Consider the following 12,967-nt stretch of genomic DNA (forward strand, 5'->3'; position numbering starts at 1 on the left):
TATAACTTCCCATCACCTTTGCCATATTCTTTTGGTTAGAAGCAAGTCAAGGGCACCTTAAGAGTCTGTCCACCATGGAGCCTTTCCAGCTTCTGGAGAGCTCAGGGTCCATCTTCTGTGCTCAGGATTCTTCCCTGTGTCACACTGGAAAGGAGGTACCATAGTTGTTCCAAGGGACTCTGAGTTAGTGTGTTCACTTCTTAAACTAATACTCCCAGTCTGAGCTGAAGATTTATTGGGCTATCCTTAATGCCAACTATCTATTCTCTTTTATGGGTGGTAAGCTACAAGATCAAAGACTATACCATATGTATATGTATATTTGATTATACCTATCTATAATCTGAGAAAATTAATTCTAGGGTCAGGTCATTGATAATTACATTGTACTATTCTCCCTATATCTTCTTTCTTAAAGATGGATTTATTTATTTGAGAGAGAATGAGAGAGAGAGGTGGGGTGGGGCAGAGGGAGAGAATCTCAAGCAGACTCCTCGCTGAGCTGAGCATGGAGCCCAACTTGGGACTCCATCCCAGAACCCATGAGATCATGGCCTGAGCTGAAACCAGGAGTCAGAAGCTCAACCGACTGAGCCACCCAGGAGCCCCAATTTCTCCCTATATCTTACTTCAGAGTTGTTTCCATTTTAACCCTTGAAATTTTGTCAAGAAAATGATATAGTACAGAACTCCAAATAATGAATCTACAGTATATTTTGTGGTTTTCCCATGATTTCAAAACAAAAATAACAAGGTTTTCATCATTTCATATTTTGTTTTACAAGTATGTATATTTCCAATGTGATAGCAAGACATAGAGAAAGGACATATACATTGTAAAGTAATAAATCCGGGGTTTGGTCTTGGATATGTGTTTATTAGCTACTCCACCTTGGCCAGGGCATTTCAGTGCTTGAGATAGGGAGATGTGGAGAGACCAGGGGATCAGCTTCGTTTTCGTCATAGAAGCATTAGGAAGAAAGAGCAGGCTCTCTTCTAGTTCTAAAATTCTGATTCTGGGACGCCTGGGTGGCTCAGATGGTTAAGTGTCTGCCTTTGGCTCAGGTCATGATCCCTGGGTCCTGGAATTGAGTCCCACATCGGGCTCCTGGCTCAGCAGGAGCCTGCTTCTCCCTCTGCCTCTGCCTCTCTCCCTGCTCATGCTCTCTCTCTCTCTCTCTCTGTATCTCTGTGTCTCAGATGAATAAATAAAATCTTTAAAAAAATAAATAAATAAAAATAAAATTCTGATTCTATTTTGAGTTGGATAAGTGACATATAAACAAAATAAACACGACTTCTACACAAAATTGAATAATACATTTACTTAATACTTTACTCACAACAGAATACACACATTAGCAATTGTCTAAATGGCAAGGCATTTATGTCAGTTTCTAAGAAAAACGTTAAGGGTAGAAGAAAAAAAAAAACAAAGCTCTTATTTCTAAAGTTTTTCTGTGTCCGTGCCATGCTTGACAGATCACCTATCAAACGCCGAACACCATGAAGTAAAAATCACAAGTTAGTAAAAAGTATTGTTACTCAGAGTAAGTGAAGTGCACTCCAACAAAGCTGCCCATTTTGCAATGCTTTGTTGTCTCAATGTAAATAAAGTATACTTTGTAAAGACCAGTGTCACTTTGCAAAAGAGTATACTTGTAATTTCTGCACATTTTTGTTTCACCACTGTTGACTTGATTAGGGTCATTTCCCGAACTTTAGCAGATGTTGCACGTGGTTAATACATCCTTAATATGCAAACGCAGCCCAATCAAAATTTACATTTTTTTATGAAATTGTTGAACACACATGTATTTCTTTCCCTGTAGGAGTTTACCAAGTAGTGATCTAGCTACAATAAGAACGTAGGCTTAGCTAGAATGTATCATTTATATACCTGTAGACCAAGAAGTGTGAAAAATCAAAGTGGAGAGACTACTTCCAGGAAAGTCCTGGCAAGTTTCAACAAAGAATAAGATTTGAGCATGAGAAGAGTTTTGTTTAGCCTGTTAATCTTGGAATCCAGATTTTACTCAATAGCAACTATATCATGGTCATACTTACTGGTTAACCTCACTGAAAAACTACAGATAGCTTTATTTTCACTTTTTTATTTTCAAATTTATTTTAGTCAAATGTGCATTCGGGGGCTTTTTTTTTATGTTTTCATTTGTAGGGAGTAACATGCAGTAGATTCTTCTGGCTAGATGATGTAGCTGAACATTCTGCCAATTGTCTTAAACTGGGGAAAGATTGTTGGAAGAGATTTCATGCAATCCATATTTGTTATATACCTTTGAATAATTAATTGTTTTATAGCAAAAACTAGTGGGTTCTGGGCAGAGTGATTTTCTTTATTTTAATGTTTGGAATGAGCCCAAACAGTCAATTACTCTTTCTCCCTGTAGAACTTACTTTTTCAGCTTCATTGAATTAGGTTAATTAGGAAGGCAACGGCCGCCCCCCCCACCCCACTGCCACCTCCATGCATTTTTAGAGAGTTCTTCATTTGTGTTATAACTGTCTATTTAAAGAAGCAAATAACTTGCACAGGAAAAATATTAAATGTCTAATTTTTATTTATACTATCTGTAGTATAAATATATGTAGTTCATATAGATATATATGATGCAATATAACATATTATAAATATTACATAAATATATCTACTTGTTTAGTTGTGTGTGTGTATGTGTGTAGTTCCTATAATGTGAGTGTGTGTTTGTTTTTCATTTCTATAGAAGCAAACGTGCTAAGGATGAGTAGAAAGTGTTCAATCTGAAGATCGCTGCTAGTATGCACTTGTTAAATAACACCTTTTTGGCATCAAATCTAATCTGAGTTTCTATGAGAAAAATCGAATTGTCTGTGGTTAGGAAGTGGAAAGAGTGGGTACCACTCCCTAGTGATGGTGAGCCCAGACAGATTGCCCATCAGTTGGATGTAAGAGCTTCTCTCTACACTTCTGTCTACAGAAAGCATTCTCTCTTTACCTTCTGACTTCCTAGAATGATTATTTGGGACTCAAATATTTAAGTCCCTATAAATTCTTCCAGACTGCCGCCATGCCCATGTGTTGACCAAACATGATAACCCTAGCTTTGGGAAATAAACAGTAGACTTGGTTTGTAAGGAAGTCTGGGACATAAAATAAGTCATTTTGCTTTAGCTTCAGGTGATTTCTCTTTCAAAATGGTGTTAATAACATCAACAGTAGTAATCATAACTTAAACTTTTCAAGTCTTTATTCTGTACCAAGGACTGCAATCAGTACTTCACACATATTGTCTAGTTCTGTCGTTAGAACAACCCAATGGGCTCTTTTTTGATGCCACTTCCCTTATGCACACTGGTAAGTAGGGAATGGCATTGGTATAATGAGGAAATGGTATTGATTCATAAGTTATTTTATAGTATATTTATGTTTTGAAATATTCTGGAAAAGCTTTCTTCATAGTTAAAAGGAAAGACTTAGCTATGTAAGAAGATCTCAAGAAAACTGAAAATCTACTTCAACCTCCTTACTTAGTGCACGTAGAGCCCCTATTAGTGTCTACAACTGATGGATAATCTGTCGATCTGGAAAAGTCGTGGGTACAGGTGAAGCAATTGTAGAGTTATTTCTCTGACCTAAGATAATAAATAAATGAAGATAGCTAAATACTGGATCAAGTTTTTAATTTTGATGTAAAAAAAAGGTCTTTATTTGGAAGCAAATCACCCTCACTACCTACTCTTTTTTTTTTTTTAAGATTTAGTTATTTATTTTGGAGAGAGAGAGAGAGAGAGCACAAGCAAGCCTGAGCAAGTAGGCAGGAGGGGCAGAAGGAGACAGAGAATCCTCAAGCAGACTCTTCCCTGAGCTGAGCATGGAGCCCCATGTGGGGCTTGATCTCACGCCCCTGAAATCATGACCTAAGCTGAAATCAAGAGTCAGACATTTAACTGACTGAACCACCCAGGTGCCCCTAAATACCTACTCTTTGAAGGAAGAAGCACAAACCCCAATGTTGAACCCCATTGACTATGATGCTTGGTGGAAATACCATTAAATATTTAACTTTCTAGTATTTTTATTGTTGTAGTTGTTGTTTTTTTACTATTTTAGTTTTGGTTAATGCTCTGGATACAAAAACACATGTTTTTCTTCAGGTACATAGATAGAGTGTTACAAAAATATTTGTTCTGCTTTGGTCCTGATTTTGTAGCAAAGAGAAATTTCAGGTCAGTGGGGTTGAGTAGTCTACCCACATTCACATGGTTGGTAAGTGGTGGATCCAGGATTGGATTCTGTCAGTTCCAGGGCAAGCCCTCTCTTAACTTCTGTGACATGAGTATTGAACTACGTTTAATTTCTTTTTCCTGATTACAACCATTTTTTATTATGACAAAAGGAAATTTTCACATAAGAGGAATCCCAACTTGGGTACTGTCTTCTGCAAGATAGGTCTCTTTTGGGTTAACACCTGTTGATTTTTTTTTTTTTTAAGATTTTATTTAGTTATTTGACAGAGAGAGAGGGAGACACAGCGAGAGAGGGAACACAAGCAGGGGGAGTGGGAGAGGGAGAAGCAGGCTTCCTGCTGAGCAGGGAGCCCGATGTGGGGCTCGATCCCAGGACCCTGGGATCATGACCTGAGCCAAAGGCAGACGCTTAACGACTGAGCCACCCAGGTGCCCCAACACCTGTTGATTAATTGATCCCTTTATTTTCAAGAAATATGTCTCTTCACCTCTAAGAATATCTTTGTTCTGGTTTACTCTCTGATAATAACAGAGCCATCCAGCTTTCTTATTACTGTTGCATTGTGTAGCCTATCCTTTCATTTTTTATGTATCTGCATCTTTGTATTTAAACGGAATCAGGGGTGGAAATGGATTTTCAACATCACATGGAGGAGGTGAAACAAGGTTTTACTGGAAAAGGAGGAAGTTTGCAAAACAAGGGAGGAGCCAAAGCACTGTGCTCTGTCCAGATGCCCAGCATCATCTCAGGACACAGGCTGCCCAGGCTGGAAACACTGGACCCATGAGAAGTACAGTCCCCACTGCTGGCTGGCAGATGGACCTGCACTTGGCCTCAGCTGGGTGTCACCTGTCCTTCTGGAAGAAGGTGGAAGACGGGGCTCTCCAGGGAAGCCAGAGCGAACATCTCCTCCTTCTTCTTCTAAAAAAATAAATAGTGCTTTTTGCCATCACGTCTCCCTCAGCTGTGCTCTGTTCTCTCTCTCTTCTCCAAAATTTTGGTCAACATAGCATGGCTTATGAATGTATGGAGAGATTTTAGCGACATGGATGTGTATTCTGGTGAGACAAAAACAAAGCTCTTCCCTTTTTGGTGCACTAGCCGTGGAAACCGTTCTTGCTGAGTTACGGTCATGGAGGAACACAGGGTTGAGGACGGAGCCAAAAAACATAGTTGGGGGTTCTCCGGGAAGATTAAGCATCATTAACAAAGTATAAGTCCAGATACACTGTTTTAATTTCACTGCGCTAATTGTCATTAAGATAACGATGATGAGTTCTCTGGTTATGATCCATTTGGACCCCAGGGTGGGGGACTCCCTGACCCTCCTGCCACGTGTCATGGGAAGCCTGCTGCTCCTGCTGTAAGGCAGGCTGAGTCGAGGTATGAGCGCTGTTAGCTGACCCGCTGCTGTGCATTTCTGTATCTTTTTCTTCATCAGGAAATAGAGCCTCATTTAATTTCCTAATTACATATTGACTTACTTACGAAATAATTTTTCAAAGGTTGGTGGTGTGACGTATTTGTAAACAAGTATGTACTTGAGCCTTGAACATATTCCCAGGTCAGAAAATACCACCATCGTCTGAATGTACTTTTGGATGTATTATCTGTAGGGAATCTAGTTGCCATTTCTATGAAAAATAGAAGGATCAGTTTCACTCTGTGTTTACAGGCATGTGTACCGATATGTGAATAAAGTAGGAGATAATCTGCCATTTAGAAATGTGTGTGTGTGTGAGTATGTGTTTAAACATTATTCAAATTTATTGCTGTGAAAGGGTGGTTCCTTTCAACATTCCCCAGGCCGATGAAGCTCATTGATAATACTATTAGAAACAAAAATAGTATAGCTTTTATTATTATTAATTACTATTAATTTGCCGAGAAAATCTTCCAAATAGACCCCCGCTTTTATTTGTGATGATGCAATGATATAACATATAGGCCAATTCCATGTCTTAAGAAAATGCAGCAGATACATTTTGCATTGTTATTCAAGCTAGATTTATATTTATGGATTATCTATATATTCTTGTATGTTATCCTAAGGCAATGAGTTCTGTAGATATATGCCATTTATTCTAATGTCTTTAGGAAGGTACATTTTTATTTGCATAGCCCTATGTCTTCTCGATGCCATAATTTTCATAAAATGGATCGGCTGAAAATGATTGCCCTAAGCTATAGTGCATTACTGTTTGGCAGAGGGATTGTTGCTGTATGGGGGAAAAAATGGGATTTGAATCGCATCAGTTCTGTTTGCATCCAACTTGCAAAATGCATGGAATTTTTAACAAAATAGGGAAGATTATAGATGTGCTGTCTTTTCAACTCACTCTACAAATGTCTACAATTTAGCCTGCTGCAAAGATAGTAAGAAAGCAATCACCGAAATGTTCCATTGGAATAGTGTGTTGTTCTGGTCAAGTACCCCAGACACGTCTGCAAGAAGAATGAAGTCTGACTTGTATCTGCACACTAGTTTTGTCTTTCACATTAAGATCTATGTTTTATGGATTTGCTCCAAGATAAAAAAAGAAAGAAGCAGTTCTCACTGTGGGAGTCCTTACTACTTCTTTATCTCTTCCTTTTCTTCCTTTCTCTTATTTTCAGGCTATCTCTTTTCATATCAGAAGTCTAACTGAGGGAACTGAAGTATCATTCTCTGTGTCTCAGGCATTTCCTTTTGTTCGGGTTGAAACCCCGTAATCACATCTGTGAGGAGTGATGGACAGGGAGGGGAACAGATTGAAGTTGTCAAAAGGGAAACAAGAAATAGATGATGAAACTCACCAAGTGGTTGAATCTCTCCCCACCACCCACATCTTCCAAAAATTTCATTTATGAATAGTGGAATAAAGGTTATTCTCGCCTTTTGGAGACAGGACATTTTCTGTATCATTCCAGATATAACGTTGAATATTTTCTGGTTGAAAATGGATTTGCCAGTCAGCTGGGGTCTAAGCATATGCTCTTGCTCAAGAATCCGTACGAGTAGCATATGTTTTCAAATAACTGTCTTTGGCCCGCAGGTACGATTCTGGTGGATAACATGCTGATCAAAGGGACTGCTGGAGGACCAGACCCCACCATCGAACTTTCCCTAAAGGACAACGTGGATTTCTGGGTGTTGCTGGACCCTGTTAAGCAAATGCTCTTCCTGAACAGCACGGGCAGAGTTCTGGATAGAGACGTTAGTGACTCTTTTCTCCTTTGTCCTGTCACAAGTTATTGTGGTATGAATAGCTGCATGTGTTTGTTCATAGGGCAACAAAGTTTCTTTGTAGAATTTGACATGATTTTCTGTGCTTATCAACAAAAACATTTTTTTAACTCCCGGAAGGAAGAATAAGGAGGGAAGGGGCATCTGTGCCTGAGAGAGCTGTTGTATTTTCCCTGACATCCAGGAACAAGTTGAGGGTGGAGTGCCCCGACCACGGGATGGTGGGTCTGCGAGAGTAGGAGAAGCAGGGCGAGGGTCTGGCAGCGCAGCGTGGGGGCTCAAGGACGCAGTGTGTTGGGCTGGACCCAGAAGGTGCTCTCACAAGGAGCAAGCGTGTGTTGAGCGATGAGTGTGTGGCGGTGTGCTTCTTGAGCTGGAAAGACATTAAGAGAAGGGGAAGGCGAGTTTCCTGGTACCGTGCCAGTCCAGCGGTGGCACATGACCAGGTATGAAGGCAGCATAACCTAGGTATTCTGTTATGAAGAACAGCTAAATGACCAAAGTTGTTGAATGTCTCACTTCTGAAGAAGTTGAAAGACTTGAGTAGATTTATGTGGTTTTCCAAAGTCACTCTGTTGTTACTTCTTTGCATTCCAGCCTTCAGTGCAGAGAAGCCTCTGAGAGAGAAAGAGAGAGAGAGAGAGTGGGGCGGCCAGGGGGGCTGGTTATAACAGCAATTGTACAGGACCTTGGGAGTACATCCCAACATGCCTACTTCCAAATTTCCAGGTTATGAAGTCCAAATGTCAGACATTCAGCTTGGTGAACCTGAGTCTCTCAGATTTATGATCCACTTTACAGTGCGGTGTGGGGTGGAGGACCCCTCATTCATTTCACATCTAAAATTCAGAGTCTCTCAGCTTTGTGGTGAGGTGGGCAGGGCAGAGGACTCTCCCACCAGGATGGGCTGTCTTTGTCCTCTTGGGGGGCTGCAGTGCCACTGATGGAACTGTGGTCACAGATGGGGAAGCTGGGCAGGGTGGAGAGGAGGGGCGGGACTCTCAGGGTCCACGTAGGGGAAGAAGTCCGCCCGATGCTGCCCCACCGCCTCCCACTCACTGTGTCCTTCCATCACAGCACATTCTTTCTACCCCACACTTCATAATTCAGACTGGGCGCCTAGAAGGTGTAAAATGGAAAAAGGACAGTTGCTGTCTTTGTTTAATTTATCTTATATGTCTTCAGTTTTGTGAGAGCAGTCTGGATAACGGCCCAGTCTGGCATGCTGCAAGAATGCCCTCAGCCGCATTACCTGCAGGCATCCTGTACTGGCCATGATTAGGGACATTCATATCCAAGTCCCATGCATTTCATAATGCAACCTGCTAGCAGAATTAGAGAATATTTCTCTCTTTTAGACCACTGTTATTTTATATCGTTTCCTTTTCTTAACTTAATAGATAATTATAATAATTTACTGTTTTGCTGGAAAATCATTGTCTTTTGAGAACATTTTTGTTTCATTTCATATGAAAAGCACAAGTTCTTAGTCTGAATTATGAGTAGAGAGCAATGATATCCTTCAGTATAAATAAACTGTGTTCTGTGTCTCCAACCTAAAACATTATTTTAATCACTTACCAAAAATTATCTTTACTTTGAAAGATAAGTATCTGCTTCCCTCGTATTATTTTTTTTTTATTTCTGATAAGGGCAGCATTTATTGGACATAAGCAAAACTGAAACAGTACCATGGGAATACACTTAACATGGTTTGACTTGAAGGTAATAACTACAAAAATATGCATAAGTATCACTTAAAGAATCATCTGGGCTGTTTTTTTTTTAAACACAATAATCAAAACTAATTTCCTTCTACTAAAATGTCCGTTTCAATTAGGAATGTTATGGTCTAGTTAAACTTGCCAAGATATTTTGTAGATTAAACTGTAGTCAGTGGACACCTACCTGAATTGTCTAAAGATGCTGTAGACAAGGACATCTAAAGGATATCAGTTGTGAAGTGAACATTGTAGAGGAGAATCTATAAATAAAAAGCCAAACACAGGCTCACATATGTGCAGGATATCGAGTTGGCAAACACAGTCGTTGAGATCACCGGAAGACAGTACTAAAGAGATGATGAGAGTTCATATGAGCTCAAGGCAAGACTCAACTAGACACAGAATGCACCTAAAATATAGTAGCTTTCAGAGTTTGCTGATTACAGATGCTTTGCAGAATCATTGGATTTTAGAGGTGGAAGGAATCTTAAAGTTTTGCTAATTTTTTTTTCATATATCTACTATGTGATACATTTAGACATAGCCAGTCTAACATTTAGCACTTGTCTATGGGGAAATGAGAACAGTAAAGCAATGGGGGTGATTTTTTATCTGTCTCCATAGCTAGGTGTACTCATCCTATTCTGATATGATGCCCTTTTGCATGTTTTTCATTTTATGCAGTCTTGTAGATGATAGATGGCTTTTGCTTTATAAAAGTCTTTCTTTAAAAAAAAAGTCTTAAAGACATAAAAGGTTATCTATCTTCTGTTAGCTTTCCATGATTTTTGTTTGCTTGCTGTTTTGTTGTGTATCGTTGTTGTTGTACATTTTGCTAGCCTGCTGTTCTCATGTACTCTTTTTAGGTGGAGAATGTCTAAGTCCACTCAGCTAATTAACTAAGAAGCCATGCTGCTGAATAGTTGGGTTTTGGTGTCAGGGAATTCCTCTTGGATAAATGTGTGAGCTGGCTTTAAGCAAAGAGGTACAAGTCTAAGTATAAACACAGTGAAAGGAGTAGCATAGAAGTCAGAACCATAAGAAGAATAGGAGTGGTGTGGACTTGCTAGCCGGCAAAGGGGGCCATCGAGCTAGAGTGACAATAAAAGTGGAAAAAACAGTTTGATGTCAAGGAACTGCCAAAGCACTATAACATATCAGGAATGAATTGCATCATTAAGAAATACTTGGAGGCTCACCTAATTGCTTTTTACCACTACTAAATTTCCACAAATCAAGGAAATAATGGTACTAGGCTGAAATCCGCTCTTTGAATGATGGATTTGTTGGTCAGTCTTCATTTTGGGGAGGGGGAGCACTTGGTCGGGAATCTGATCAAATCAATGGACTCATTTCCCAAGAAAAAGTTTATTTGCTCATGAATAAATTAGGTGCCTTCAAATTCAAGAGTTTGCCTAACTACGAAGTTTACATAGACCCCACGGTACAGATCTTGCCTTGGATAAAGTATTGTCTTACTTTCCTTACTCCCAAATTGTTAGAGAATCTTACATCTCAAAATCAGGAATTGTAAAGGGAACCAAGAGAAGGAATGATTATTTACTGCGTTTGTACTCTTATATCCTGTCCAACTGGAGTAACTTGCTCTAGTCTTAATGCTTTCCCTACGTATCTTCCTAGCTATTAGATGCCTGCCATATTTCCCTTAATAGAAAGTGATCGCCATGTGCCTCAGAAAAAATAAATCTCATTGTAACCTCTTATTTCAGTGCAGTTTACCATGTCCTACATTAACCTTTGAAATTTTTTAAATTCTTATGAATTGCTCACTCTGATGCCACAGTGCTTTCAGGGCTTTATTCATCCGTCTAAAGGCTTTTATTGTGAAAATTCTTCACCCAGCACCCTTCTGTTTTATGTGAAGCATAGACTGTTGCTACTAGGAGAGGAGCACGGAAAATCAGTGTGTTTAGTCCAAATCTAATCACAACTGGAAATTTTAATTTTAATTATAAAATAATACATGCCTATGGTGCACATATCAGAAAATAAAAAGCACATGTACAAACATTACTTTTCCATCTAAAGAAAGTATTTAATATTTATCCTGCTGTGTATTTTTTCAAGCTATATGTGTGTGTGTGTGTATACATATATATATATATATATATATATATAGGCATGTGTCTTTATATCATACTGTATATAATGCATTCAGCCTGCTTTTTAAAATTATTTATTTATTTTAGAGAGAGAGAGAGAGAGAGAGAGAGCATGGAGGGGAGGGGCAGAGGGAGAAGGAGAGAGAGAATCTCAAGCAGACTCCCTGATGAGTGCAGAGCTCAGTGTGGGGCTCAGACTCAGGACCTCAAGATCACAACCTTAGTTGAAACCAAGAGTTGGACCCTCAACTGACTGAGCCACCAGGTGCCCCCTTTTCAGCCTGCTTGTTTAATGTGATTTGTAATATACATCCTTCTTTGTGAATGAATGTATATATAATTGTTTTTAATGGCTGCATAGCATTTTACTGGATGAATAAATTGAGATTATTTTTCAAAACAATCTCCTATTTTGGACATCAAGTCTTTTTGCAGTTCTTGATGGTTCTCTTTTCCTGTGGTGTCTTTGTCTAGCTTTGGTATCAGGGTAATGCGTCCACATACAATGAGTTTAGAAGAGTTCCTTCTGTTTTTGGAAGAGTTTGAGAAGGATTGGTATTCATTCAAATGTTTGGTAGGACGGACCAGTGAAGCCATCTGGTCCTGGACTTCTCTTTGTTGGGAGTTTTTTGATGACTGATACTATCTCCTTGCTAGTAATCATTCTGTTCAGATTTTCTGTGTCTTCATGATTCAGTCCTGTTAGGTTTGTGTTTCTAGGAATCTGTCCATTTCTTGCAGTCTCGTCTAGTTTGTTGACATGTAATTATTCATAGTAGTCTCTTATGATCCTCTGTATTTCTGAGGTATCAGATGTGATATCTCCTTCTTGTTTCTAATTGTATTTATCTGAGTTCGCTCTCTCTCTTTTTTTTTTTTCTTGCTGTGTCCAGCTAAGGGTTGGCCAATTTTGTTAATCTTTTCAAAGAAAGCTTTTAGTTTTGTTGACCTTTTCTGTTATCTCTCTTATTCTCTATTCCATTTATTTTTGGTCCGATCTTTGTTATTTTCACTCTGGTACTAACTTTGGGTTTCATTTGTTCTTTTTCTAGCTCGTTGAGGTGTAAAGTTAGATTATTTGAGATTTTCTGATCTCTTGATGAAGACATTTATCCCTATGAATGTCCCTTTTAGAACTCCTTTTCCTACATCTTCTAAATTGAGTATGTTATATTTCAATTTTCAGTTGTCTCATGGTATTCTTTTAATTTCTCTTTTTATTCTTTCTTTGGCCCATTGGTTGGTTGTTCAGTAGCATGTAGTTTAATCTCCAGGTATTTGTGAATTTTCCAGTTTTCTTCTTACAATTGATTTCTGGTTTCATACCATTGTGGTTGGAAGAGACACTTGATACGATTTCAACATTCTTTAATTTATTAAGGCTTTCTTTGTGGCCTACCATATGATTGGTCATGGAGAATATTCCATGGGTACTTCAGAAGAAGTATATTCTGCTGCTTTTGAATAGAATGTTCTGTATGGGTATCTAAGTCCATCTGGTCTAATGTGTTGTTCAAGGCCGATGTTTCCTTATTGATCTTCTGTCTGAATGATCTATGTGTTGATGTGAGTGGGGCATTAAAGTCCTCCAATATTATCGTATTGCTGTCTGTCTCTGCCCTTAGGTCTGTTAATATTTACTTTA

General features: G+C 38.9%; 1 protein-coding gene across 1 annotated transcript in view; it reads left to right on the forward strand.

The window, feature by feature from the left end:
- Positions 1–12,967, forward strand: part of PCDH15 (protocadherin related 15) — a 1,343,394-nt gene that overhangs the window by 791,791 nt on the left and 538,636 nt on the right. Inside the window, exon 6 of the mRNA XM_035724230.1 lies at positions 7,285–7,445. Within this exon, the coding sequence (XP_035580123.1) occupies positions 7,285–7,445 (161 nt within the window). The remainder of the gene's footprint in view (positions 1–7,284; positions 7,446–12,967) is intronic.

The sequence above is a fragment of the Zalophus californianus genome, chromosome 15 (genome assembly GCF_009762305.2).
Source record: "Zalophus californianus isolate mZalCal1 chromosome 15, mZalCal1.pri.v2, whole genome shotgun sequence".
NCBI classification, from domain to species: domain Eukaryota; kingdom Metazoa; phylum Chordata; class Mammalia; order Carnivora; family Otariidae; genus Zalophus; species Zalophus californianus.